General features: G+C 48.5%; 14 protein-coding genes across 14 annotated transcripts; 6 read left to right on the top strand and 8 right to left on the bottom strand.

The window, feature by feature from the left end:
- Positions 1-52: 52 nt before the first annotated feature.
- On the bottom strand, positions 53-1,819 carry N7525_005943 (metallophosphoesterase family protein; the record flags this gene model as incomplete). Its single annotated transcript, XM_002564257.2, has 3 exons — positions 53-317; positions 378-1,756; positions 1,805-1,819. 3 exons carry the CDS (start codon positions 1,817-1,819, stop codon positions 53-55), a joined length of 1,659 nt encoding a protein of 552 aa, XP_002564303.2.
- Positions 1,820-2,222: 403 nt separating this feature from the next.
- Positions 2,223-3,279, bottom strand: N7525_005942 (putative Phosphoserine phosphatase; the record flags this gene model as incomplete). The annotated part of the gene is made up of 6 exons (XM_002564258.2): positions 2,223-2,365; positions 2,431-2,579; positions 2,638-2,940; positions 3,001-3,077; positions 3,126-3,139; positions 3,192-3,279. 6 exons carry the CDS (start codon positions 3,277-3,279, stop codon positions 2,223-2,225), a joined length of 774 nt encoding a protein of 257 aa, XP_002564304.2.
- A 194-nt stretch (positions 3,280-3,473) lies between these two features.
- N7525_005941 (tRNA (adenine-N(1)-)-methyltransferase) lies at positions 3,474-4,948 on the top strand (the record flags this gene model as incomplete). Its single annotated transcript, XM_061213558.1, has 4 exons — positions 3,474-3,573; positions 3,627-3,773; positions 3,835-3,905; positions 3,968-4,948. 4 exons carry the CDS (start codon positions 3,474-3,476, stop codon positions 4,946-4,948), a joined length of 1,299 nt encoding a protein of 432 aa, XP_061070579.1.
- A 187-nt stretch (positions 4,949-5,135) lies between these two features.
- N7525_005940 (acylglycerol lipase) lies at positions 5,136-6,443 on the bottom strand (the record flags this gene model as incomplete). The annotated part of the gene is made up of 4 exons (XM_002564260.1): positions 5,136-5,955; positions 6,065-6,134; positions 6,207-6,261; positions 6,378-6,443. The coding sequence occupies 4 exons, from the start codon at positions 6,441-6,443 to the stop codon at positions 5,136-5,138; spliced, it is 1,011 nt and encodes a 336-aa protein (XP_002564306.1).
- Positions 6,444-7,123: 680 nt separating this feature from the next.
- On the top strand, positions 7,124-8,117 carry N7525_005939 (uncharacterized protein; the record flags this gene model as incomplete). The annotated part of the gene is made up of 2 exons (XM_002564261.2): positions 7,124-7,645; positions 7,716-8,117. 2 exons carry the CDS (start codon positions 7,124-7,126, stop codon positions 8,115-8,117), a joined length of 924 nt encoding a protein of 307 aa, XP_002564307.2.
- Positions 8,118-8,537: 420 nt separating this feature from the next.
- On the top strand, positions 8,538-9,113 carry N7525_005938 (uncharacterized protein; the record flags this gene model as incomplete). Its single annotated transcript, XM_061213557.1, has 4 exons — positions 8,538-8,551; positions 8,601-8,709; positions 8,765-8,879; positions 8,929-9,113. The coding sequence occupies 4 exons, from the start codon at positions 8,538-8,540 to the stop codon at positions 9,111-9,113; spliced, it is 423 nt and encodes a 140-aa protein (XP_061070578.1).
- Positions 9,114-9,295: 182 nt separating this feature from the next.
- Positions 9,296-9,667, bottom strand: N7525_005937 (uncharacterized protein; the record flags this gene model as incomplete). The annotated part of the gene is made up of 1 exon (XM_002564263.1): positions 9,296-9,667. The coding sequence occupies one exon, from the start codon at positions 9,665-9,667 to the stop codon at positions 9,296-9,298; it is 372 nt and encodes a 123-aa protein (XP_002564309.1).
- Positions 9,668-10,668: 1,001 nt separating this feature from the next.
- On the top strand, positions 10,669-11,653 carry N7525_005936 (putative mitochondrial carrier protein (Pet8); the record flags this gene model as incomplete). Its single annotated transcript, XM_061213556.1, has 2 exons — positions 10,669-10,701; positions 10,754-11,653. The coding sequence occupies 2 exons, from the start codon at positions 10,669-10,671 to the stop codon at positions 11,651-11,653; spliced, it is 933 nt and encodes a 310-aa protein (XP_061070577.1).
- A 1,706-nt stretch (positions 11,654-13,359) lies between these two features.
- N7525_005935 (uncharacterized protein) lies at positions 13,360-14,449 on the bottom strand (the record flags this gene model as incomplete). The annotated part of the gene is made up of 2 exons (XM_002564266.2): positions 13,871-14,449; positions 13,360-13,793 (listed from the first exon to the last, which is right to left on the bottom strand). Exons 1-2 carry the CDS (start codon positions 14,424-14,426, stop codon positions 13,360-13,362), a joined length of 990 nt encoding a protein of 329 aa, XP_002564312.2. The 5' UTR covers positions 14,427-14,449.
- A 1,382-nt stretch (positions 14,450-15,831) lies between these two features.
- Positions 15,832-18,152, bottom strand: N7525_005934 (CCR4-Not complex 3'-5'-exoribonuclease subunit Ccr4; the record flags this gene model as incomplete). The annotated part of the gene is made up of 2 exons (XM_002564267.2): positions 15,832-17,021; positions 17,090-18,152. The coding sequence occupies 2 exons, from the start codon at positions 18,150-18,152 to the stop codon at positions 15,832-15,834; spliced, it is 2,253 nt and encodes a 750-aa protein (XP_002564313.2).
- A 2,681-nt stretch (positions 18,153-20,833) lies between these two features.
- On the top strand, positions 20,834-22,003 carry N7525_005933 (class I SAM-dependent methyltransferase; the record flags this gene model as incomplete). Its single annotated transcript, XM_002564268.1, has 1 exon — positions 20,834-22,003. One exon carries the CDS (start codon positions 20,834-20,836, stop codon positions 22,001-22,003), a length of 1,170 nt encoding a protein of 389 aa, XP_002564314.1.
- A 514-nt stretch (positions 22,004-22,517) lies between these two features.
- Positions 22,518-23,011, bottom strand: N7525_005932 (electron transfer flavoprotein regulatory factor 1; the record flags this gene model as incomplete). Its single annotated transcript, XM_061213555.1, has 2 exons — positions 22,518-22,732; positions 22,825-23,011. Coding segments are annotated over 2 exons (402 nt in total), but the record flags the coding sequence as incomplete, so codon positions are not given.
- Positions 23,012-23,270: 259 nt separating this feature from the next.
- On the top strand, positions 23,271-24,462 carry N7525_005931 (thioesterase family protein; the record flags this gene model as incomplete). The annotated part of the gene is made up of 5 exons (XM_061213554.1): positions 23,271-23,612; positions 23,697-23,705; positions 23,789-23,798; positions 23,860-24,029; positions 24,109-24,462. The coding sequence occupies 5 exons, from the start codon at positions 23,271-23,273 to the stop codon at positions 24,460-24,462; spliced, it is 885 nt and encodes a 294-aa protein (XP_061070575.1).
- A 584-nt stretch (positions 24,463-25,046) lies between these two features.
- N7525_005930 (uncharacterized protein) lies at positions 25,047-25,833 on the bottom strand (the record flags this gene model as incomplete). Its single annotated transcript, XM_002564271.1, has 4 exons — positions 25,047-25,285; positions 25,348-25,588; positions 25,645-25,737; positions 25,792-25,833. 4 exons carry the CDS (start codon positions 25,831-25,833, stop codon positions 25,047-25,049), a joined length of 615 nt encoding a protein of 204 aa, XP_002564317.1.
- Positions 25,834-27,247: the final 1,414 nt, after the last annotated feature.

Raw genomic sequence — 27,247 nt, 5'->3', positions numbered from 1 at the left:
AGATGGGGAAGAGGAAGAGAAAGGAGCATAGGGAGAGAGAAGTCAGACTTCGTTAGGTTGCTTCCTCCGGGCTGTTGACGGTACCGCCGTCCACGATCATCATTTCGTCGATTTTGGCTTCGGTTTGACCCCATTCTAGACGCTTGTATGTTGATACACGACCGGGGCCTCTGTCGAAGTCGAAGAAACGGACTCGTCGAACGAAGTCATCGTAGCCACCGTACCCACCCAGTCCGACACCGCCCCCGTAGCACATCCAGAGAGAGGGTTTCGAATTGTCGTCTTGCTCGAGCATGCAATAGTCATTGACATGATCACTAGAGAACAGTTAGTCTTCGGAACGACACAAAAGGAATCTTGAAAAGCATGTGACTCACTGTCCACAACTAACAAACAAGACGCCCTCTTCTTCGAGGGCGTCCTTGAAGCCAGAGTTGAACCCTGGTGCAGTAGGGGGTTCCATCCAGGAGCCCTTGAAGTACTTTCCCGAACTGCGATACTCAGGGAGCGGAATGTGGATGAATGCCACGTTCATGTGGATATGGTTATATTCCTGGTGTTTCCTTCTCAAGCTTTGGGCGGTGTTCTTGAACCACCGGGTTTGGCTCGGCTTGATCCAGTCGTAGCCTCGGAACTGACGTTCGTCAGGGGAGTAGGAATGTGTGTCAAGGAAATAGAGGGTCAGGGCAGAGTGTGTGCTTTTGCCCCAATCGAGGACTTCGACAACGTAATTGCCGACTCCGTCGATGTCTTCGGGGCCGGCGACTGCAAGAGAGTAAGGGAGGTCTTCATATAGAGCCATGAGTTGTTCTCTGTTCAGGTCACCCTCATCGTCGTGGTTTCCAAAGATGGCTGCGTAAGGAATCTTGCGGTCGACCAAAAGCTTTACAGACTTGTACAGAGCACTTTGTGCGTCTGGGGCAGTCTCGCCGTTGACCTGGTCGCCGGAGAATACCACCATGTCCGGCTTCTCTTCGTCAAGAAGTCGCTCGACAAATTCTAAGGTCCGGGGGTCGGCTTCGCACTTCTGGCCAGTTTCCGCTTCCGTGGGAACAGGGTCACGACAGTGGCCGAGACCAGTACTCATGTGGAGATCTGCCAGCTGCATGACTTTGAATTTCCCGTTCTCGTTGATTCTGGGAACGGGTTTCTTGAGCTTGGCCTGCGGATGTCCTCTTCGAATACTAAGACGAGTCTCCAACTCTTCTGTCCGACTATCCAGGAGAATGGGAGTATCTTTAACTTCCCAGTTGGGACGGGGATCGACAGCATCCGCTCCATAAAGGACATCGACGTACGTCACAGCGCTTTCGGAGTCGCTAGCATGGCGGGAGGACGAGCGCTTGAGCCAGATGCCTCCCGGTCGGGGTTCCCACGCTTCGATTTCGGACTTTCCAACGGATTCAGACTGGGGAGTGAGACGACTGATTTTCAAGTCGATGACCACCTTGTCATCAGGGCCCAATTCCTCCTCCTTTTTCCGCTTGAACTGGACGTAGGCACTCGAAGTCCAGCCGGAGCGCAGGTAGAGGTCCTTATCGACGCGGTACCAGCTTTCTGGGTCTAGCTTACAGCTCGAGAATGGATTGAGAGAGGAACATGCTGTGACGGTCACATCTGCGATCACGTATCCGGAATAATGCGACGGAAGATGGCCATGGATTGAAGAGGGAAGGACACTGTATCGATTATCGAGAATGACGACGACGAGGAGAATGAATGTTGCGAATAAACCGAGCTGTACACTCGCTCGGACCTACACGAATTAGTCAACTGCTTCGCAGGGAGTCAAATAATGTCATACTAGCCGGCGAGCCATTATGAGATAGATATCACCCTGGCAAGGACTTGAAGAAAAGCGATGCGCCCTGTCGCATGATGCCCACGAATTGCAAGAGTATAGGGCAAAGGAGAAGACCAGGTTCGGTCAACTCTAGGATATAAAGGACAGGTATAATTTGTTGGAGGATTGAAGTTCGCAGTTCACCCTCGACGCTTGGACCCTGAAGGCGGTGACTCCTGAATGATTCTAGCCTTTCCAAGGTTCCCCCGATGTTTGTATGTTGGTGATTCATCAACTTATCTTCTCCGTATCCTTGGATTCTTCCTCTTTTCACTGATATTCTCATTATTCTTGGCTAAATTTGTGTGAAATTTATATCCATCATCAATACATATTCATGTGCATCTAGTTGTAAAGTCTATACGGGTCTACCTCTGTTCTACAGGCCGAGCGAAGCCTTGGCAGCCACCTCACTCGCAGACACCTTGCCGCTCAATATGTCTTTGGAGGTCGAGAGGATTGTGGACCAATTCTCGAAAGTCGTGTAGGGCATTCCCTTGCGTTGGCAATAGGTCACCAGATCTACCACAGCGTTAGTTCAGCTGTCTCAGAATCTGGATTCAAAGGCGGATCGGGCAGATGAATACCTTTGCCTTGCTTGGCGAAGAGAAGATCAGTCTCTGCAGCTGCGGACAAATCAGAAACACCGTCTCCTGCGTACAGAAGAATCGGGCGCTCCCCGTCGGGCAACGCGGCATAAGGCTTGATCTCCAGGGACTTGTCATGCCCGAAGTGGCTGGTGAATGATTGTCAGTGAGCTGAGAGAGATGGTGATTGGATTGACAGTGGCTTACCTATCATCGTGGTACTCGATTTGCCAACCACCCTCGCTGTTGATGTCCTTGCCATCCCGGCTGGTGGGCTCGTTGGAAATGATGGTGAGGTGGCTGGCTGGCTTGTGGCCGAGGAACTTCTCCAACAAGGCACTGATAATGGGTCGCATTCCAGATGAAAGGATGACAATGGGAACATTGTTATTCTCGGCCCAGTGGTAGAATTCCTCGAAGTACGGGTCCAGCTTCATATTCTTCAACAGAATTTCGATGCACTCGTCGTACGGGGTCTTGATACTTTCAAGCATCTTGCGGAAGGCATCACTATAATGAAAGAAGTCTCATTAGACTTGCTTATGGGATAGACAGTGTTTTAACACTCACCGGAAGCTCATAGTCTCGTCAAGGACCTGGTTGCCCAACACAAGACGCTCTTCCCGGCCGAAGCCAAGGTTATCGATCTAAGTAGTATTAGTAAAGATCTAGCAGAGGGTAGCAATGCCACATACCATGAAGTCATTGCCTGGGATCCTAGTCAGCATTCAAGTACAGGCATTTTGTGGGGAAGCACCTACTGTCGTCGACTGTGATGGTCCCATCAAAGTCGGTGAAAAAGATGAGCTTAGGCTTAGTCTTCAAGTATGGGAGAGCGTTAGAACCCATGATCGCTATATATATCAATAGAAATAAATCGAAGATATGTACAGTCCAGAGAAGGAGGAAAAGCAACTGAGATTAAAGATGTGCCCCTCGATTCGGTGACTGGGGGTGGGTCGAGCGGTACCGCAGCGGGCTAGTCTCGATCAGCCAGATTTTCCGTTTTCTGTTTATTCCAGGGCTTTATATTGTTCTATATCATGTCTCGTTTGCGCCAGGCCCTGCAGCCCATCTTTGGTGCGACACCAACAGGCGCCTTGCGCTCTCGGGCAATTGACACGAATTTCTCCATTATCAAAGGTAATTGTGTGTTGCAACGTTTCTTCCCAACACCGGACTAACGAAATGCGCAGAGGGAGACCGAGTCATTTTACACGGCAAACAGCCCTCATTGTCAAAAGCATTGAAGCGAGGTGAAAAGCTCCAGACTCCTCGCGGGGCAGTGGAACATGACAGCATCATTGGGAAACGGGTTTGGGACACGGTTCAGTCTCGCAAAGGTCAATAACACCCACTTCTCGATATTCCCTGGGCATGTACTGACATTTCCGTTACATACAGGCCTGAATCTTCGAGTCAGCCTTCCAACATTAGAAGAATACGTCGCCCTGGCCCCTCGCTTGGTCACGCCGGTATGCGCAGCACTCCTACGGATCACACACGGAGACACATTGGACTCACGCTATCCCAGTAGATCTATCCACAGGATGCCAATTTGATTGCTTCCCTTCTCGACATCCATGTCAACACTCCTGCCGCGGGCGAAATACAACCCACTACGGAAATCCTCGAGTCTGGAACAGGCCATGGATCCTTGACACTACATCTGGCGCGCGCCATCCATGCCGCCAATACCACTCCTCCGCCTCGTCCATCGCGATCCCAGATCAACTATCTAGAAGGCCGTGTTACCAGGCCGGGTGAAAAGGACACGGAACAAGCAGGAGAGGAACCCGCGGAGCAAACCGCGGATCCAGCACAGGAAGAATGGGATGCATGGCGAGCGCAGCGCAACGCCGTCATTCACACGGTCGACGTATCACCGAAGTTCTCTGCGCTGGCCGAGAAAAACATCCGGGGATTCCGCCGTGGAATATACGCAGGCAACATTGATTTCTACGTGGGCCCCGTTGAAAATTGGATTGCCCAGCAGAAGCAACAGCGGAAAAAGACTGGCCTGGCTTCACTGACGGGGGGAAACCCAGTCGACCCGTTCCTTTCACACGTTATTCTTGACATGCCTTCTTCAAACTTGAGAATCCCACATGTTACCCCGATGTTGAAGCGTGATGGTCTCCTAGTGGTGTTCATGCCTAGTATTACGCAGATCGGCGAGTGTCTGCAACTGATCCGAGACCATCGACTGCCCCTTGTTCAGGAGAAGGTGATCGAGCTTGGCTCCGGAATGAGCGGTGGCCGTATATGGGATGTGCGTTTTGCGACTAAAAAGTCAGGCGCCGACCCATCGTCTTGGGCTGTCCCTTCAGACGCTGAGGGTGCCACTCCTGTTGAAGCTGATGAGCAGTCCGCTGCCTCTGATGCTATCTCTGAGGTGTCCACCTTAGAGGAGCCCCCGAAGGGAGGAGAGTCTGTCTTGGTCTGCCGGCCTAAGGTCGGAGTGCGTATCCAGGGCGGTGGTTTCGTGGCAGTCTGGCGGCGAATCGAAGATCGGTAAGATCTTGGTCCAGCTGTCCTAGGCATATAAATCCTGTACTATATAACTGTATTCTATTGCATGTCTGATACTGACTGAACGCATTTGTACCATATAGAGAATTGTGACAATAATATTAACCTGTCATAACGATAGTCATAACGATAAACAGTCGTAACAAGAAACAGTCACGACAAGAACAATCACCTCACAGCTTTGCCTTGCCGTCGGCCCCTGCATCCTCATGAGCGGCAGTGTCTTCACCCTCAACACCCTCTACCTCATGCTGAACAACCACCTCCTTCGTTGCAGGCACTTTACTCAAAACCCAAGCCTTCACATCTGCGAGGAACCTCTCCGTCGTCTCGGGCAACTCAGCATGCAACTTATGATAAGCCCCCTCGTAAGGACAAAACTTCACATTTCCACCATTCTCGGTGAACGCCCCAACGAAGTCCTGCACCGCGGCATAACTAGTAATGCGATCTCCATCCCCATGCCCGAACCAAAACGGCAGCTCACTTTCCACCCAAGCCTCAGGACCAGCGGCAAACATCCCCTCCAAAAAAATACCTCGATCCAACATGCCAGCCAGCCCTTCAAAAGTTCCCGTATCATGGCACAGCTCGTCAGCCATGACTTCCCTGACCACATCCTCGTTACGAGACAGCAAACTGTGGTCAAGCGGGGAATACCGCTGCTTATTGGGGACCAACTTTGCGACAACTCGTCCCGCTGAGACTGTCAGCTTTGAGGGGCGGGAGGATGGATCTATGGCGATCAGAGGGGAGTACAGAAGCACGCCGGTGAAGTTGGGCCGGTTATATGTTTCTCTGTTGTAAGGTGACTCTGGGTGGAAAATGTAGTTCAGGACTTCGCCGCCGCCCATGCTGTGACCCATTAGGAAGAGGGGCAGGTCAGGCCTGGAGGGTAGGCTTTGCAGAAAGGAGTGGATGTCCGACAGGACTTGGGAGGTTGGGCCTGAGTTACCGCGGTCGCTGGTTTGCTTGACGCTGCGGCCCCATCCTCTGGTTTCAGGCTGTTAGTTTGGGGTTCGTGGTAAAATAGGCCGTTTCTTCGTGGGTAATTATATTGAGATGTCAGGGCTGGGTTTGGGCTTGATGGTTGAACACTTACCGCTGATCAAAAGACCTGACCTCAACACCTGCCGATGCCAGTGTTGAAAACAGATCGTGGTAGGCATTGCCTAGCAAAGATTTGTGTCAATAACCTTGGAACCTGTTTTGGGTCATTGTTCATGATCGACATATAGACTCACAGTGGTCACTGAAGCCATGGATAAAGGCCAAAACAGCAAGTGGAGACCCGCTTGTCTATAGAGTAGATCGCATTGTTAGTTCTGAAAGTCAATATCCTTATCATCATGTTTGAGTCCATCTCAGCTTATTCGGACAGGGACCAAAGCTGTGTCTTGCAAATTCAGACGTACCTTCCATGTCTTGGCATACAGGTCAAGGCCGTCTGGAAGAGTGTGCACGCTTTCTTCTGTGTACATTGCGGCTGTCGGAGCTTGTAGGAAGGCTGGAGAGATGGCTAGAGATATGGCTAGAGAGATGGAGTGCACGTTTTAAGCATGGATATACGACACGGAACCTCGGCAGGAACGTCGGGCCAAGATGCATACTAACGCGATTTAGATCCACTAAGCTCCAAACATTGAATTCACATTTAAACCCTATTTATGTACACAAAATTATATCCTAGCATAACTATTACAAGGAGCACAGAAATAAGATAACTACCTACCTATAAGATAGAACTAATACAACGGGGAATATCAAGCATATCCATTTTGTGGACGTTAGCTGTAGGTTCTTCGCCCCTTTGGCCTGGCAACATTTGGCAGCAACCTATTCGACTGCGACTACCCTTTTTGTTCCTTCGTTTTGATTCATTTCTATGCTAGGTCCAGGATTGCACTTCCCCCGGAAACCCAAGATATAAAGGTCCAAGGTGGGATCTTCAGGTCCGACTTCGGGGAATTAAATGGGCAAGAGCCTCCAAAGATCCATGGGTCTTTCGGGCCCACTTTCCATAATTTGATTGGTTGTCAGCAAGCTAAACCTTATCCAATCAAAGTTTGTTCGTGACATGCCTCTCCTATATCAGGTCAAAATTACTGTCAAATTCTTAAATGTTTTGTTTTCTTTTGTTACCTTTTTAACCTTGGGATCTATGTTATATTACTTTAGACAACGAGTGCCCTCGATACTTAGGCCAGCAATCTCACAATCTCTGCTGCGCCCCAAATATTCAGGAAGGATGTTCTCCGCCATTCCTCAAGCCGATGCCTCATATCGGACTCTTGCTTTATCCCCGAGTGAAGATAGTCCAGATATCCGCCAGAAATATCGACCATTCATCCTTGACGACAATTCAACTGAGGACTGGGTCAACGAATTAGACCTAGCCACCGCAGCGGACATGGCAGAAAATAACCTGCGAGTTACAAACCAGAGACTGAAAGTCCTGGTGCTCTATGGAAGTCTTCGCAAAAGGTCGTATTCCCGACTGGTGGCATTGGAAGCTTCCCGTATACTCTTCCGGCTGGGATGTGACGTACGCGTCTTTGACCCCGAAGGTCTTCCCGTGAAGAACGAGATTGATACCGCCCATCCCAAAGTACAGGAGCTCCGAGAACTCAGTCTATGGAGCGATGGGCATGTCTGGGTCTCGCCTGAACAGCACGGCAATCTGGTGAGTGAATCCCGGCGATACACTTAGCATTTAATGCATTATTTACTAACGTTCTCTTCCACAACGCTAGACCGCTGTGTTCAAGAATCAGATCGATTGGATTCCTTTGTCTACTGGAAGTGTCCGTCCCACCCAAGGCCGAACGCTGGCCATTGCCCAGGTGTGCGGTGGATCCCAATCGTTCAATGCGGTCAACTCGTTACGTATCCTGGGTCGGTGGATGCGCATGTTTACCATTCCAAACCAGTCTTCAATTCCCAAGGCATATACACAGTTCCCGGACGAAGGTCAACCGGACGATCAACGACTCATGCCTAGTGGCAACAGAGACCGTCTGGTGGATTGCATGGAGGAGTTTGTCAAATATACAATTCTGATGCGGCCTCACATCGATCTTTTTGGTGACCGTTTTAGTGAGCGGGAGGAACGGAAGATAAAGGAGGCAAAGCTGAAAGCTGCTACAGCTAGCTAAGAAAACCAAATTAGGATAGAATAGAATAACATAGAGTGCGTCAGAAAGACAATGTATCCTGGTATACTTCCAAGTTGGTCAACCTTAATACATTGTTACCTCGACTAGCAATTTGCCCAGGTACTACTCTTCCAACTAAGGCCCACATTCCTACGGAATCTTGAAAGATATGGAGGTCGGATAGTACCGTTAATAAGGTAGTGGCCAATCACACGAGGCGAGCGACATGCTAACACTGGTCTTGGCTACTGTGCAAAATGATGCAAGGGCTCTCTGGAAGCGTTCCTCGATACTAACTCAACTTATATCTACAAAATATTCCCATCATCTGCTCCTCCTATCTACTCCACCATACCTCCTTTTCGATCCCGCCCTTGGCCTCTCGTTTATCAGCCTCAATCATAGACGAAAATAATAAGAATGATCCCAGCACGGTAAAGTCACCGCGTGACTTTCTTGACGTGTAGCTTACGCTACTCAAAGGACTATAGCAGGCTCAATTTCCCGCGTCGAGCTCCTCCGGTGGTTTCACGAGGGCAAGAGGATCGGGAAAGATTTTGTTCTAGTTGACTTACGCCGTACTGATTTCGAGGTACGTACACAACGTTTTCTGCCGCCCATATACAGATCTTATAATAAGTATATAGGGAGGCACGATTCGGGGCTCTCTGAACCTCCCATCGCAGAGCTTGTATCCTACTATTCCGACTCTATATTCTGTCCTTTCGCAAGGTGGAATCGCTAACGTAGTGTGGTATTGTGGTCAGTGTGTTTTGGTTTCCTCGTCAAGATTATTTCAACCTAACAAAAGACACAGGCTCTTCCCGAGGTCGTGGGGTGCGTGCTGCGAACTGGTTTGCAGAATATCTGGAAGAGCAAAGGGACATGACAATAAAGAGTCTTGTTTTAGAAGGGGGTATTAAGGGGTGGGCCACAGCTGGTAAGGATTATACTCAGCTTATGGATGAGTATGATGAGTTGAAATGGGTGAAGTAGCTCTATTGTATCAGCTAGCATCCCTCGGAGACGTTTGAAATATAGTCAAGGTTCTCGACGAGGTAATTACGTACTCGCGGGGCTTTCCTCCATCCGCGGATGTATACCTAGATACTAGTGAGTATCATTGAATAGTACCAACCTGTCCCAGCGGACAGGCTCACTCATAGGCAGCGCGGAACTCAGAGCGTAGCTCCTCGAGCGCGAAGCGACTCAAGCTCCAGAAGAATTCCTTCGTCAGAGGTTCCCCGGGGACTTTTTTCCACACGAAATATATGAGTAGCCACCAGGAGGGAGTCCGTGCTCTCCTTGTGTTTTTTCTTGGCGTGGCCCAGGAACTGAGGAACAGCGGGACAGCCTTTTAAGAGCATGAGCGACTCTAGCTCGCCGTACACCTCAGGTAAAACGGCCCGTTGAGCTAGTATGTCGGGGTCCGCATACTCCGTTCCAGCGATCGGGATTTGATGGTAGATCCGCATAAAAGCTTTCAGACCTGGGTGGCCTTCTAGGTGACACAGAAACTTGCCAACGGTGATAGAAGCCCCGCGGCCCATTTTGACGAAGTGATGACCGTAGTGCCTATGAGGCGGCGGAGTAATCGGTCATCAAAGCAACTCATCGTAAAGGGATGTGGCAATGGTCTATGATGCTTCATCGCTGAGCGACAAATAATTGTCTTAGCCTACCTAGGTATCCCAATGTGGGTCCATCTGCAGTACTAACCCCGATCTGGTATAGTTACCCGTGTGGGTCAATCAGACTTTGTTCGATCTACACCCGAGTACTTACCTAGGGCCCTACTTATTTTCTGCCGGAAAAACTTCGTTCAACCAGCATGCTATGTGAGTGAGTCCTGTAATAATAGGAATAGCCAGGCGGTACTGGTAGAGCGGTCAATGGTAGAGGTAGTAATAGTAAACTGGCGGTATGATAATCAAAATCTAATACGGAAAAATACTTGACGCACTGGCGGCAATACACTGCCGCACTACCTAGGTATACACAACACGAGAATTATTCTTCCCGACCAGCCTCAATATTCGCTTCTATAAAGGTTTGAGAGTCTTCCCGTAGAGCAAGTTTTAGGGATACCTACCTAGGTAGACAAAGAAAGATTTCGAATCATATGTTAACATATTTTTGTCAGCTATTTGTTGCCAACGTAGCAATTTTCGCACAAAAGCATCCATTTGCAATATGTGCTGACCAGACAGTGTGGTCACTAGCCCTGGAGGGCTGGTCACTCCTGTTCTATCATGCTTCGACAATAGTCTCCTGCGTATTTATATCTTCATTCCCCCCAGAAGCTCGCCTCTAGCTACATTTTTAAGACCTTCGATACTGATTATGGGTGATTTGTATTAAAGGTACTGCATAGTTTATATGCAAACACAGATAGTATGTCAAGTTCATAATCTAGTCGACCAGAATAGGTCGGGCAAGCTCGGAGTCGAGGTCGGAATCCGCGGACCCCGAGTATCTCACCTTGTCATTTTTTATACAGCGCAGTCACACCCATCCCTTCTAGGAGCTTTGCGATAAAATTCAAATCAAAATGTCCACATTCAATGGCTTAGAAATAACAACAGCAAGTCCTCCCATCAAACTCCTACCTAGTAACCCAGATCTAACCCGAACAGGCATCAATAATCGCGGCGCTGGCCAGCGAAGGTGCCATCCACCCAATGGACACAGTAATAACGCGCATGCAATCGCCAATGTACAGCAGCGTCTACAAGCACCTAAACGGCACACTCAATCGCGCCCTCTTCAGCGGGCTGTACCAAGGGTTCGGACCAACTTTTGTCGCAGGGACGCTGTCATCAGTGGCTTTCTTCACAGCATACGAGGCCTCAAAGATGGCTTTCGACAATGCACAGTCCGCTGGGTATATGCTCGGCGTTCCACGGCCGCTGATACACGTCGCCAGCAGTGCGGTTGCTGAACTGCTTGCTTGCGCTATCCAGAACCCGGGTGAGGTGTTGAAGCAGAATGCACAGGTTTTTCAGCAGCCACTTAATGCCCAAAGAGGTCCGTCTCCGACGATGGAGATGCTGCGTCAGTTCAGGAAGTATCCTTCTGGCCTGTGGGCTGGGTATACTGCGTTAGTGGCGAGTCAATTACCGAGTATGTGTCTTACGTTTTGTTTGTATGAGATGTTTAAGGAGAATTTGCTTGAGCGGTGGAAGACAGAGAAAGATGATATCAGACAGCAGCTTGAAGCGACTGTCTTGGGTGCTGGTGCTGCGGGGGGTTGTGCGTCTTGGTTCTTTGTTCCTATTCACGTGGTCAAGACGAGGATGAGGCTTGCGGTTGGTGAGCAAACAGGCAGCACCCAGTCGAGTCTCAAGGCTGTCCCTGGTTTATCATCCCGTATCGGTGCATTCGCTATTGCTCGAAATGTGCTGCGGAAGGAGGGGGTAGCTGGGTTGTTTCGGGGATCTGTTTTGACTTGCGTGACGGCGGTTGTGGGAGGTGGACTCTACATTGGATGTTATGAGGGGGCTAAGATATACTTGTGCAATTATCAAGCCTCGTAGTTGGCACGGCTGGGGATTATTCCAAGCCGAATGTATTATATGATATGTGTAATAGAATAGAATCACTCTCCTCCTTCCGTCTCTTTCGTCATATCACAGAGTGAAGACCCGGTATAGTGTGAGATCCTATAAAGGGGACGTTGGATGTCTGGGCTGTTAGGCTACCTACAGGGACAGAACCTAAGATAGATAGTCAAATTAGTGCCTCCCTTCTCCTCCCAATCATAGCAATCCCAGTACCTTGTTTCTTCATTTTCTGAATCTCTATCGTATTGCAATTGTATGACTCGCAAGTGTGATTGATGAAGCCCGGCTTGGCTAAGACTCTGACTTAGCAAATAAAGACACGTCATCTACAGTATATTTTCTGTTAGGCTCTATACGCCTATGTAGTTAAGGTTCAGCAACCCGGTATAACACTAAAACGGGAAAATATATAACCAAAGAAAGAGCCAAACAGGCACGAAAAGACACAACAACTATAGGAGTGTGGTCATACACTTTAATATAGGAAGGAAGCTAACCCTGGAAAGCCACTAACTAGTATTCCCACTATGTAAATATCTATACTCTCCAACAAGACCATTCACATCGGTCAAAAAGACGTCAAATATCACAGAGCATTGTAAATGTAATAGGACCAGCCACAGAGTTGTATTTCTAAATACCACTTGTCCAATCACTGACATATACATAAGCACAGATGTCACAACGATACCGTCATCCAGGAGCGAAAAGAAGTAACCTGCAATTACCTCGACTATAACACCTTAGGGGCATTGCGGATGACTGAGAGAGTGCTGTCTGGGACGTAATCCTCTGCAACAAGCTTCTCAGTGTAATCCAGCAACCAATTTTGGCAATTTGGTGCCTGTATTCCAGTCAAAATCTGCAGCAATACCAATACCCAAGAGTACATACCGATAGGTCAAAAGGATTGGGACTACGACTAGGAGGCTGTACCGTGGTGGCGACCGACTCGAATCGATCACGGGCAATGGTATCTCCTATCTCTTTGTTGCCGACGGTATCCTTTATATACCGATCGTCCACTTGCGCGAGGGGAATCAGTTGGAAGCTTGGTTGAGGGGCGTCGAAGTCGTAGTTGCGCCTGAACTCAAGGAAGAACCCCTGGGCCGGATTCCCAGTCACATGGATAAGTTTTCCAACGTCCCCTGTGTCGCAGGTCGGGATGTAAACAGCATAATGGGCAGGTTGCGTTCCACTGGAAAGAACGGCGAGGTAAATAGTGCGAGGGATCTGGATACAGAAAAGGGAACGAAGAAGATGTAGTGGATGTATACGCAACAGAGATAGTTTTTATAATAGGTTTGTCTGATTGTGAGTATGAAAAAGAGGACAGAGAGGTGGTTATCAATGGATTTATACAACTCATCTTGCTAAATATTTTCCTTGGTGACAAATCTCGACGTCTGCGCGCCCAAAAGCCCCTTGTGAGGCTGAGCATGCTACGGCTGAGAGCGCACCACTACGGTTCGAGAAGGAGACGCCCGGCACAACGTACTCTTGCTTTCCAAGGACTAGGGTAGCTCACACTTTAGATCACAACCAACAGATTAGAGATGCCTGCAATAGGACCGAGCGCGAGCAGGGGCTGACTGATACCTGGCCCCCCGGGCCGTTTCCGTGACTGTGCGTTAGCTCGCGCCTCACTAGGTGCAGCTATCCAACCATTCCCTGCTAGATTAACACCCCATAGCCGATATATACCAATCCCATGGATCCGCAGTGCTCGCGTATTGATCTAGGATCATTGGTAAGTATTTCGTCGACCACTCCTCCCTATGAAAGGCAGTGTACTGCGCTTTGCGGGCCTCCCAGTACTCAGATAGCCAGCCAGATTGCTCCCAGTCGACGACAGCCAGGAGACGGTATGGCTTAGAAGGTGTTAGAATAATATTGCTGCGATGGAGGTCGCCGTGGGTGAACTTGATAGAGCTATCATCAAACAGCTCGTGACGAAATGGTTCAATTGGAACAGAATGCGGATCGGGCATTGGTCTGCGAGGGAGGAATGTGAACCACTCATGAAACTCGTGGACTGAAGTGAAAGGTCCGGCCTCCGATAGGTAATTAAGATGGAGTGCTCTGTCATAAAGAGGAGATCGCATAATATTGCCTAGGAAGGAGTTAGATGTATAATGGAATAATCTAGAAAAGAACAGTTAGAGAGAGAGGTATTAGGGCGGTACAAACCTATGAATGTGTCTGAAGGATCTTGTTTAAGCTGGCGGAGATTATTGAAAGCTGTCCGGAGCTGATGGCAGACTATATCACGTTCATTGTGTTCCAGCGATTCCCAAGCTTCCTCTAAAGTCCGTCCACGCATATATTGCATGTAAATGAATTTCTCATCCCTATCTGTGCGCCATCCGTATACTTCAGGAACTGGTATACGGCCATTCAGGAAACGGTGTATAGCATAGATAGACTGGGCCTCTGATATCCCCACCTGAATTCCCCATTTCACAACTAGCCCCATGTCTTCAAACACCGCCGGTGGTGGTCTCACATGAGCCCCGCCGTATAAGAGGCTTCTGCGCTTGTCCAGACTGGTCCCTGAGAGCCATTGTGCTTCGGCCTTTTCCCGAACTTGGTTTGGGGAAGGTAACTCGCTCCATTTATTGAAGAATGAAGAGTCTTTAGCGTCAAAATTGGACGCATCAGGGATCATTGACGGTGTCAGCCGGACGCGTCCATGTTGGTTAATCAGTATTGGGCCGACAAGCGGATCGTGGATAGGAACCGCCATGATCTCATGCAAGGAGAGGGTATCTGGAGAACTGTAGGAAGAACCTCCAAAATAAATATGAGTAGCAAAACAAGTTGGATCAACTGAGTTCAGAAATCTAAATTCAAGGGCCATCCTGCCTAAAGGTCATGTGATTTTCAGCAATTCTTACCTGTATACCAACGGCAACAATCAGACTCCGTTCCCGTCGAACAGCATCCTCTTGGGATGCGGGCAAAGCCCCCCCGTATGTTCGATACGGGGCCCCCCCCCGAATCGGTAAGTGCCTACGGCTCACGGCTCACCGATTCTCTAGCAATGTTAGAAGAGAATCGAAAAAAACACGCTAACGTCCCGTACCGTCAGACGAACAACCACTTTGAGTGGAAATCCTTCACACCATCATTTAAAAAAAAAACGCTTTCCGACTGAACGTTAGTATAGAACTTCAAACTCAACTCCAAAGAAACTCACGTGAAATAAATCACAGAATAACTCTCAAAATAACTGAAGTTCCTTCATCACAGACCGGCACCCCAGCTGCCGCTGGGGCCCCCCGGAACAATTCATCATCACCCAAGATAAAAAAACGTATTCCAAAACTCACCGTCCGACTGTCAGTGCAATATATCACGAGAACCATAGGAGAGAGAGTCCAAGGCATCATACGTATTACAATAGCACGATGAACAAGCTTGTACCCAAGACCATAGAAAGGGCATCCTTGTTCACATTTACCAGCAACGCTGCTGATGGGATCTACAAAAGAACACCAAAGACTGAAAATGAACAAAGCCATGCTCTATTCTTGATTGAGCCTCGCATAGGACGAACGGCGCAATAAACACGTACATGGAACAGACAAAACTCCGTTCGCCTGAAAGAAACAAAAGAAAGAAAAACGCAAAGCAACCTCGTCACGGGTAAAAAGCAGATACCCTTCACCACCTGTTCCGCCCGAACACCAATCCCCCGATCCTAAGCGTCGTGAAGCCGTCTCAGATGAGGTTAGAGATTAGGTGAAATGAAACCGAGATAAATCAGGAAACTTAAACGGAAGACACAGATGTAGTGGGGTTGAGACAAAGGGGGTTTGGAGGAGAGAGAGAACGCCAGGGAGTAAATGGAGACTCTGCCAGGCTGTTTCACTACATTCAACAGACACAAGGCAAGACCATTGTTCGAGGAACAAACCTCTACTCCGCTAGCAACTCAAGAGAATACAGAGGATAAGCAAGAGGAAATGGACGTTCATAAGCAGGGAAAAAAAACACAGGAAAGAAGAAAAAAAAACGAGATACGTGAAGAAACACCATAAGACGGCTGGCTAGAGAGCCACCACCCAAAAAGATTCCGAAACCACAAGCAGGAAAGAAACCGGTTGGAAAAACACCCCATCTCCGAAGATTTCAAATGCTCCACGTCGTTAGTGCCGTTGTGGCCCAAAGTCTGCCTCTACCACCTTGCCCTTCTTACCCTTGACCGTAAACTCCGCAAGCAACGCGACATGATCACTTGGGAAGTGGAAATTCGGGAACCCGGGCACGCGACGCAGGTATTCCTTGTCCACTTCGCCGAGCAATGCCGACACATGGAGAGTATTCGAAGAGTACCAAACATAATCGAGAATGGCCGTGAAGTCGGAAGTGTAGTTGGTGAAGCTTAGTTCTCCCATGGAGGAGTACGCGGACTTCAACTTAAAGGGATGCGTCATACCAACCTTGCTGAGGTTTCCGTAGAGTCGCTTCTCCAGATCGGGATGGTCTTCGGGAAGTCGCCCAGTGGAGATCAAGTTGTAAGCCGCAGACCCCGGTGAAGAGTTGAAATCACCACACATGAGAACAGGGATCTGATCGCCACTAGTGTACTCCATCGAGGGGGCCGGTTCCACAACGGGCGTGGTCTCTGAGCCACTTTCGGCCTCTGAGAAGCGAAATGCGGTCTTGTCTGTGCAGGCAGGCCACTTGGCGTAGTTATCCGAGAGCTTGGTAATCTCCTCCATCAGAATCGCAGTCTGAATGAGCTTGACGTCCTTGAAGGCAGGATCCCAATACAGATGAGCATTCACACTGATGAAGCGAGCACCGGTTTGCCGGTTTTCCAGGAAGACCACAACGGCGATGTGATCCTTCTGCCACAGTCGGTTGTAGATATCATCTTGGCCCTTGGCGTCAGGTCGACGGACGGCTGTCTGACCAAAGTTGATCAACTGCTTGTCCAATAGGATGTACTTGCTTCCCTTGAAGAAGGTAGCACATCCATCGACCATGCGGGCATCTTCCTCCTGCATGCCCATCGCACGACCACGCGGCCAGTAGACACCTTTGTAGTCATTGTATGCAAGCTGTTCCCGGAAGAAATTGTTGTAGCTTCCCTGATCAACCTCCTGAAGGCAGACAATATCTGCGTTATGGGATCGTAATTCGTTAAGAATAAGCTCGCGGCGGAATTCCCAGGACAGAACACGTGAGGGCACATAGCCATAATGCGATTGGGTTGCAGAAGAGTCGCACAGGGTGTTGTACGACAGTACGGTGATCTTTTCCGTATTGCTGTTGGACGAGGTGGAGGTATCATCGAGAATCACCCAGTCACGGTCAGGAGGAGGTAGGTGAACTGTAATGAAGTTAGCGAAAAGTCCCGCGCAAATATGCTTGAGAGCGGGATTAGCATTTGAAACGCACCCGGCATCTCTTCTTTCAGGTACTTGATGAGAGCTTTGGTTCCGTCCTTCATGATCTGAGATTTAAGGACATCGTTCAAGGGATTGCCCTCGATACCCAAGGTTTCCAGCCGGTAAAGGTACCCCATTTCGTAAGGGAGGGTGCGAATGTTGTTATCGAATAGAAGGAGTTTCTTCAGGTTTGAAAGCATGCCAAGTTCTTCTGGTAGCTCCGTGAGTTCGTTGCCCGACAGATCCAGATGGTTCAACTTCCGCAATTGTCCAATAGCCGGGGGCAGCACCTTCAACTTGTTAGAGTTGAGGTACAGCTTCTCAATGAAGCCATAGTTGAACAACGAAGTAGTCAAAGCGCGCAATCCTTGGCCACCGAAATCAAGCGCATTCCAACCCTGTCGGCTAGCTGGCTTCGCCGCAGATGCACCATTTCGCCCATCCGTCCCATTCTCTGTGTCAGTATTGCTGGACATGAGCTGGATTCCTTTCGTTTGCTGCGCAATGACGCGGGCATGGTAGTGTGGGGAAGTGGCTTGTCTAGACTCCGCCGCAAGCTGGAGCTGTTGCTGCCAATGCTCGTTCATTGATTCGTCAATATCATCCTCCGCGGTCGGTACTCCGTTCTGCAGATGAGTCGAGTTGAAATGAGAAGTGGTCGTAGTGGCTAGTGCGCCGCCGGGGAAATTGTGTTGATGAGTGAGGTTGTGGGTGGCTTGTGTGTGGTGGGCATGATGATGCGGCTGCTGTGTGTGATGAGAGTGGTGGGTTTGCGACTGGAACTTCGGGATCGGCATGCCAAACCGCTGGTGGGCTTGACCGCCATTCATCATGACATGCTGACCTTGGTGGGCTTGGCCGTACATGTTGTTGAAGGAACTGAGAGCAGCAGCCTGGTTTAGGGCAGGAGATCGAGAGGGGGAGGGGGTGTCGGGGTTGAATTTCAGTCGACCCGTCGGTGAATTGGTCCCGTTTCGAACGATGTGCCGCTGGTGAGGGTTCTGCTGTGCTTGAGCTTGGAAGTAGAACTGCCCGGCCCCAGGCTGCTGGAACCTGTAGGTACCATCTGCCATTTAACGTGGCAGACGAGACCGTGTTTTGTTTCCCTGGTGGAAAACCTGTTGGTTGGTGGGCGGCGCTAAGTCGAGTTGGGTCGAGGAGAGGAGAGGAGAGGATCGGAGACGGTCTCTTCTCTTCTTCCACATAGAGGCCTAAGGCAAAACCACCTGTATCAAACCACTATTGAAGGTCGCCGGTGACTTTGGCACTGGGAGTATCTTTAGGTGTGCAATGGTTGCGGTACCTAAGGGCGGAGATTGGGCGGAAGGGTCAAAAGAAGGCGTGATCGTAAAAGCAAAAAGAGATCGAGTGATGGGGAGTCGAAGAAAAATCAGTGGGGCAAGCTTGACGTAGCAAAGATGAGCAAACCAGACGATTGTCTCCAGGTCGATGAGGACGTCCTGAGATGACACTGGTGGTTTGCAGCGAGGCGGGAGTCACGGGATCACGTGAATCGCCGCAAGGGCCAAAGTCTTTCCCAGCTTTGATGAGCTTGAATTGCCAAGACACAGTCGATGTCTCTCAATAATTGGGGGGGTTTTTTGAGAGAAATCTTTGAAATAGATCATATATCCTTCATCTATCTTACAGATTTATGTCACTTTTTGCAATGGATGGGGCTGTTTATATGAAAACCACCCACGTGGTCGACTTTGCTTGCCAAAACCATGGGCAATGCAACTGTCTTTGGCAAGTCGAACCTGCGTTGGATTTTGATTCTGCCTAGACATTTGTTTGAAACTAGCCAACACTAGGGGTAACGTACAATGAAAGAAATCTGGGTCTAGAATAGAGATATATACATGTAGCTAAGGGGTCCAGCAAAGAGAGGAAGAGACCCGAACCAGAAGATTGAAAGAATGCACAATGGCCTGATCTATTCTAAGCGCTAATAATATCCAATACTTTCAAAACTGAGTCTGGTATTTTGATTTTGTCTTATGTGTAGGGAATCATAGAATCTTTGTGTCAAAGTAGTTCAGGTCAGGCTTCCCCCTTGGCGCGAACTGCTCGGGCGAGACAGAAAAGCCACTGACGGACTAATTGAATTCTCTAACCTTGGAAGCTTGGAATCGTATGACGAAGGGCAAGAGGTAAATTATATTCATTCCTAGGTAGTCATTAGTGAAATTACCTAAAAATACCATCCTAACAATATTATCTGGTATACTAAGTAGAAAGACCCCTATTAAATGATTCTTAGATATAGGCTTAATATAACTTCAATCGTGAAATGCTGTCTAGACAAGACTATTAAAGCCCTATGTTGGAGCGAATACGGAGTATAGAGATACGACATATGCACTCCGTATCGTTCAGATGATATGTATCTGCAAGGTAGCACAGACCTAGTATACTCGCATGTTCACAAAAAGGGGTCTAACGGCTTAATATGCAATTCTTCTATGTTGGAATACACAGTTACCTTCCTCTTCTTACCGATCATATTCGCCTCGTCAACTCCGTCTATTTCCGTGTTTTAGAAAATCAAACTAGTCTTAACCAAAGTACGTGGCAGACGCTATTGCGTCGATCGAATTCTCGTATCATTCTGCAGGTACGTTTAATACTGCCGAGCGGAAAGGGCACGGATCACAGTGCAGACTAAGACTAAGATTGGAATCGCCGATTACCCCAAATGCCTGGGAATTTAGCGTTGGGCACTAGGTAAGTACCAAGTATCAGATAGAGAGACAATGGCGAGCTAGGTCTCAGAATGTCGGTCCAGACTGCGGACCCAATTACTAAAACACTCGGTACTTGATGGATATTGCGGGTAGGGATCTCCGACGGTTGTGTATCCAGTTTTCGTTGAAATTGGATGATACGTGCACGTCTACTACTAGTACTTTGTGCTCTGTACAATTTGCTTTACTTTTGGATGTATCTTATCAAAGTACTCCGTATTGGCTTAAGTTATTAGGATATCTTTTCTATATGATTTTAGTGGACCCCTGAAAATCGTGTTTCAATATTCCCCATAAAATGTCAAAAAGCAAATAATGAACTATGCAACATACCACAACTTCTATAGTTTCTACCGCATTTGGCCAGAATTTCCCTTTTCGGCGAGTGAACCATGGGCACTGATATAAGAGTCATGATGTCAATGCTATATAAAATCAGGAATACTTTCACGCAAGAGGGTGAAACAGAATACATATTATTGGCTCCAATCCAACTGATATTTCACTACGGAGCAAAGTACTGTTACCGTGAAGAGACTAAACTAGACTCGAGTGGATATTCAACTTCCAGGGGTCAGGGCTTTTTTTCTTCTTTCCTTCTCCCCCATTTCTTTCTCGAACTTCTCGAATAATTTACTTCCAAGGGTTATACCTTGTATGCAAAACTACAGGACTATCTACAATTTAAGTCCTCTTCCTTAACGTTGAACAAGAATTTTCTTCAGCTCTGCGCCCCGGCTGCACTAGGGATAATTTCCGAGCCCGCTTTGGTCCCCGTCACTTTTCCTGTTCGACTCTATTTTTTCGATTTTTCTATTTTAATTCCTATTTCCCTCGGAATTATCTTCCACTCGCAAAAAAAAAGCCTGCAAAAGAAAAAAAAAAAAGCATGCCTCGTTCATGAAAACTTCAATCTTGCGCCGAGAATGCGACCGAACCCACAACCCATCTTCAGAGTCATAGGGGACACCAATCGATATACTTGAGAGGAAAGTGATATGGACATAATGGCACTGGGATTCTCAGCCGCAACCGCCTCCGGGTCCGACCTACACTCCAACCTTAGCTCGACACTGGCCGCCTCCTCCTCGTCCCTGAGTTCACTCACGGACTACTCGACATACCCTCTGATGCGCCAGGGTGACCGCACCTACTTTCGCGACCCGGAGAATGTCTACCCACTGCCCTGCGACCTGCCCGAGATCCACCGCCAAAGCCTGCGCACGTTTATGTTGCTGCGCGTGCTCGGCGGCCCATTTTGCAACCCCCACTTAGCCAATCGGCCGCCCAAACGCGTCCTGGAGATCGCATGCGGGTCCGCTCTGTGGTCTGGTCTGTGCCACGACTACTTCACCCGCAGAGGCCATCCCGATGTGGCCTTTGCCGGGATAGACGTTATATCCATTGCGCCGGATCTGCGCAAGCAGGGAATGAACTGGCAATTCAAACGTCATGACCTACGCCGACCCCGCTTGCCCTTTCCGGACAACTATTTTGATTTCGTGTTCATTAAAGATGCCGGCATGTGTCCTTCTAGTCCGGCGCAATCTGCATCGGGGTTGAGCGAGCCCCTGCGCGTGCTGAAGTCCGGGGGTATCCTGGAGGTGTGGGATTCAGATTGGAGCTTCCGCTCGCTCCTGCCTAATCCGGCTCCGGCCCGCAAAACGAGCTCGAAAGAACAGGAGATCGCCGATGCAACGGCTACTTATACATTTTCTTCCGCCACACCATTCACACGAGCACAGAACAAGTTCATGGTCGATTATAACTCCTGGTTGGAGAAGTCCTTCGACCGTCTCAAGTTGACGGCGCTCCCGTGCGCGACGATCGGTCTGTCCTTCAACTCCGAAGTGGACTTGTTGGAAAATGTCGACAGTCGCCGCGTCGCAATTCCATTGGGTGACTTGCGCTGGGAGCGAGACGGCCAAATCAAGGATTCCAACGGCCGTCCACGAAAGGCCCTGACTCCAGAGCAGATCGCCATCCGACGCACGGCTCTCCTCACGACAATACAGATGATTGAAGGGCTGGAGCCAATATTGATGGAATCTAGCGGAAAGGGTCGTGACGAATGGGACCGATGGTGGGCTGCAATGACAGCCGACCTCTTGCAGAAAGGCGGACTTTCCAGCGGCGAGTGCCTTGAAGTAAGCGCCTGGTGGGGTCAAAAAAAATGAACCCCTTGAGTCAATTTGGAGTTCCGGTGGGCAAAAGTCAAGTAGTGACCGTTCTGCACTTTGTATTGGTGATACCCCAATTTTATTTCTGTCTTTCTGGGTTTCTAACATGCATATGATCTGGACATTTCTGGAGAAGAAGTGAGAGCCGCGGGAATATCAGGCCTCGCTTCCATATCGCTTTTTCAGTGTTCGGTACCGCTTCAAATAGTACCTGGTTTTTTTTTCACTTTGTTAGTCGCCATCAACAGAAAATTCTTGCGATGGGGGTCAAAATAGTTCTTGCATGATGCCATGATAATGAGGAGTCAATCTATGCCCAGTGTATCTAGCCAGACACTACCCCATTATGGGTGCAATGTATAGAAGAATGACATGTACGAAAGATTCCACTGTGCTTCCAAGTGATTGTAATACAGCAATATAGGAAGTGGTTGGATGCGACAACCCGATAGAAGATAGGGAGGAAAGGGAGGTATGTAGGGACCAGTCTTACAGCGCTTCCACTTCTGCATTAAGCAATTAGCACCATATCCTCAACTGCACCCGAGGGATAGGCGTCCCAGCAATAAAGACAGAACTTACCTTTCTTCACAAACTCAGCCCTCGCTATTCCCTTGCGGATCTGTTCATCGTCGGTGATCTGTTTCTGACTCGCAAACGCACGGTGTAGTCGATCCCGGAAATACTGGTAACCCAGAGGATATTCCCGTCCTAAGAACAGAAGCTCTGTATCTCGGGATATCAGCATGTAACAGACGACTGGCTTAAGACCAAAGCAAAGGAAGCCAAGTTACTGCGCGACGTATGCAGCTTCCTACCTTTGTAGACGTTGATGACCTGCCGGCGCAGCTCGGGATTTACCATTGTTGCTCCATGCAAGAATAAAGATTGTTCTTGTTGAGAGTTGGTGGTGGAGATGCGGTGCAATGAAGGTAAGCGGCTGAGAAGCTTCCAGGCTTCGGGAGTTATCGGTGACGTGACTAGCGGAGTTCCAAGGTTGGATTTTCTATACCCGATATAGTTACTACCTACGTACGTACTTTTAGGGTAAATTCGCATGTTTTGTTTCTCAAATGTAAATCCAATTTGAAACAAGTTTCAAATATGTATAAAATAATATCAATACAGGATCAGTTTCAGATTCCCTATATTCACGCGGGGTTCTCGCCGACCTCGGGGTACTGGCCCAAGCTTCATGTTATCGGTTATCGGCGGTCGAAGTGCTGAATCCAACATTGGAACTATCTCTCCACGACAACACAACATGCTCCCTAAGTCGGCTTTCCCAGCGCAGCTGTCTGCCTCGATATCCCTGTGCTCCAATGGCACACGTCGCCTCTTCTCTGCGACTTCCCCGACAACCTTCAGCCAAAAGCTCCCCGATTCGGCCTCAACCCCGATCAATCCACGATGGCTCACAATGACCAAGCGAAGGGTTGGGAAGTGCATGATGTTTGGGATGAAGCCATCTCAGATTGACGAGGGGGGAAAGATTCTACAACAATTGGCCAAGGAATGGCGGGAACTGGTCGCTGGAAGCGAGGGATTCCTCACGGATAAGAAACGGCGCAGTCTGTTTCGCCATAATGTGGTCTGGGGAGAACAGGTATGAGCTTGGGCTATAATACTGTGTCTGTGCTGTGAGTGAGAATGAGAGTGACTAATGCTAAGCCTGCTTGTTATGGATTAGGATATTATGGTGAGAACATTCATCCCCCTAGCTTTTGCGCTTACTTCATGCGCTGTCTTGGATTTATGGACCAAAGCTAACCGGGATAATAGGGTATGCTTCGTCCTTTTCCTTTGATTCTGCTATTCCCATGTATGGACCATGCCATACTAACTAGAGCAAGGTCACGTCAACAACGTTACCTATGTTCGATACGCCGAAACAGCTCGAGTAAACTGGACGCGCAATATCGGTAACTATATCGATACCGCAAATAAGAAAGAATGGATAAACATGCTTGGTAGTACGGGAATCGGGCTCATCCTGAAGAGTATCAAGGTGGACTACAAATTTGTACTGTATCCCGGACCCAATCCCCACACCGCTAGAGCAGCAAATGAGTGGACCTACTTACTTACTTACTATCATGCAGCCCATGGAATCTCCAGACAAAATTACTGTTTATCAAAGACTGATCCCAGACCCATCTGGGCATCTTTCATCCCAGTCGGCATTCCGACTCGAAGTTATGATCTTGTCTGAAGCCCACCAACGCCCTGCTGCCCGTTGCTTCGAGGATATCGTGATTTATGATTACAAGAAGAACCGCAAGACTGTCAACATCCCGCCCTTTGTAATGGAGCAGTTTGAGGCTATGTGGAAGCAACAGGAGCAGGAGAAGGAGAACTGGAGACGCCGGATTGCTGAGATAGAGACTCGTGTGCGGAATCTTGAGCTTAAAAGCTGGGATCGGGCTGATGCTGTGGAGGACAACGGGTCTGCGTGACGGTGATTGCAGTGGGGTAGAAATATTGAAGAACTGGTTATATGGGGCTGTGGATTACTATGTTTCCTTGTCATTCTTTGGACGCTGGGTTGACAGCTGCAGTCTTTGCGCTTTGTACATACGCATTACAGTCCCAAGTACGCCGGACTGACGGCATCTCTGGCGAGGAGGGGAACATGGTCATGCTGTTATAGTAGCAGCGGCAATGAACCGACATCTCATTTTGAAATCGGTATAGGCCAAATTGCTTGGGACCTAAACCCAGTTGTAAGTAGTGCAGGATAGCACCGGTGGGCTTCAAGGTGACATTGTGTATGTACTAGTAGTTACCTGTGCCTGACCCGTGACAGCAACCATAATGCATGATCCAACTGCTCTCTTGGTTGTTCCCGGGTCTCCAACACTGAATTACCTGTTATTCTACTGGGCTGCACTCAACAGCCGGGTGCGTGTATCATCGATGTTCTTCATATCGCCAAGGAATCATTAACCTATGGCGCAGTCTATGGCATATATAAAATGAGGGACACGTCTCTATAAATCAAAGACAGTAAACCACCTTTCAACTCCACCGGCCAAACCATTCAAATCTTCAACCTCTTTGCAATCTCAATTCCCTCTGCAATGGATCCCACCCGGGCGTCAATCGCATACCCTTCACTCTCCAACCTTTGCAGCTCAGCCGACAGCTCCAGCACCGGAAGCGTGAAACACTCAATAAACTCATTATCCTCGAGACAAGGCTTTGGATTCTGATTTTCCGAAAGAGACATGTCAACCTGGACGTACACCATGTTGAAATTGGCATTGCAGAAGCCGGGATCTGAATAAGATATCTCAGGTCAGCTAGTATTCATCAGTAAGACGAACAACGGGTTCACCAACCATTGTACATGATACCAGTAGTTTTATCCGCGACGCCGATATACCCAGTCTCTTCTTTTAACTCTCGGACTGCAGTCTGCTCGATTGTTTCCCCTGCATCAATTAATCCTGCAGGGAGTTCTATGACGACTTGATCAATTGGAGGCCGGTATTGCTTTTCCAAAAGAATCTCGGATCCATTCGTCTTATTCAGAAAAGCGACAATGTTGACTCCATCGACTGGGGAGTCTGTTGGTCTGGTCTACGATTTGGTTAGGTCGTTACAGTTCGATATATATATACACTCAAAATTCGTACCTGGCGCTCAGCGGACTCCCAGTCTCTCTTGACTCCGTTGGGATCGATATAGTTTGTCTTGACTAGTCTTTTCCACTTCGCTTCTTGCGAAGTCTAAGGTGAATGGCCATAAGTAGCTGAGAGTATACACAGGCTAGGAACACATACCAAGACCTCTCGTGAAAGGAACGTGGACTTGCGCTGTGACATTTTAGGTATTGGCCCTTCGGCTCTTTGGAATGGGAATTGAACTGAGAGTAACTGTAATCTGAGCACTAGGTTGTAAGAATTGTCCTATTGCAACCTTCCAAGGTGGGCATGTGCCCGCGGGCCCGCCCGCGGGCGGGACACAAGATGACTAATGTGGTGCTGCCCCCAGCCCCGGGGCCTACCTGCAGAGGTGGTGCCTACCTAGGCTGACGACCCTGTGAGGGCGAAATTGCACTGATATTCTAACCGTGACTCTTAACAATTTCATATCGCGACTACAAGTCATCTTTGCCCCGGGGGATTCTTTTTATAGAACCGTGTTCTTGAAAGACACTTCCTAAGACGGCATCGCTGTTCAACCCGTGGACATCCACGTATGTATGACAATTATATAACCGCACATCTGTTCGAAGGTTCTCGGTCGTATGTTTTGTCCATTTATATAATGGGATCAAGCATTGTGCCGCTACCCGTGACAATCACACCTGTGGAATCCGGGCGCTATCATTGCTTGGAGATGTCGAAAAGGTCTATCCTGGACGTAGTCCGGGAGCTGATATCCAATCTCTTTCTACTAGCGAAGATCATCTTGGAGGGAAGAAGATGAGATACTTTTGAGCGGAACTGCTGGCCATACCGTGCTCGGCAGAGTCACTGACACATATTGGGGTTTATATTGAGTCCAGTCGTGTTGGAGACGTAACTAGATAGATGGTTTCAGGTGTAGTAATAATTCGATAACCATACCGGTTAACCTTGGAAAATCAGTCAAACCTTGGAAGAAGTCTTGGTTCAATTTAAAGTTAACATTATGCGGGGGATGGAATGTGAGTTTCGGGTCACTTTTCTCGTCGAAGTATACCTAGGTAGGTAGTGTTTCACCTGGCGCTTTATTGTAAAGAATTTTATCTATCCTTGTTGACTTCTTGAGGATTTATGTGCATATGGTGGCTTTCTTTCTCTAACATTCCTACAGTCATTACAGTATGAAAAAGAGATATGCAATGCAGATATCCCGTTTCAGGCACCTTAAGCGGAATTTGAGTATATGGGCCATATCTTTTTGATATACATTCCATGAGATATGGATATACCCGTAACGTATAAATTTGCCCTTATGTTCCTGGTGGTTTAGGGCATTCTTGCCTTTTACAGTAATCCTTTTAGTAGGCCTTTTAGTTCAATTGGTTTACGCCCTAACTAGTACATATGGCAAAGTGAACTCTAGAATGATTTGCCCCGATGAACCACGTGGTTCAAAAAGACTCAATTGTTCAATTGTTCAATTGATCGGATTATGTTAAAGCCCCGAGCGGATATTCGTAGGAGTGAGTGCATTTAGCTCTTTATAGAGACCGAGAAACCTTCATAAGATTAGCCAAGGTTTGATATCAATTATTACTTCGTACACCCG

The sequence above is a fragment of the Penicillium rubens genome, assembly GCF_028828025.1.
Source record: "Penicillium rubens strain IBT 27055 chromosome Unknown utg000002l_segment0_segment0, whole genome shotgun sequence".
NCBI classification, from domain to species: domain Eukaryota; kingdom Fungi; phylum Ascomycota; class Eurotiomycetes; order Eurotiales; family Aspergillaceae; genus Penicillium; species Penicillium rubens.
The sequence above is the reverse complement of the archived record's forward strand: the minus strand, read 5'-3'. Positions and strand labels throughout refer to the sequence as shown.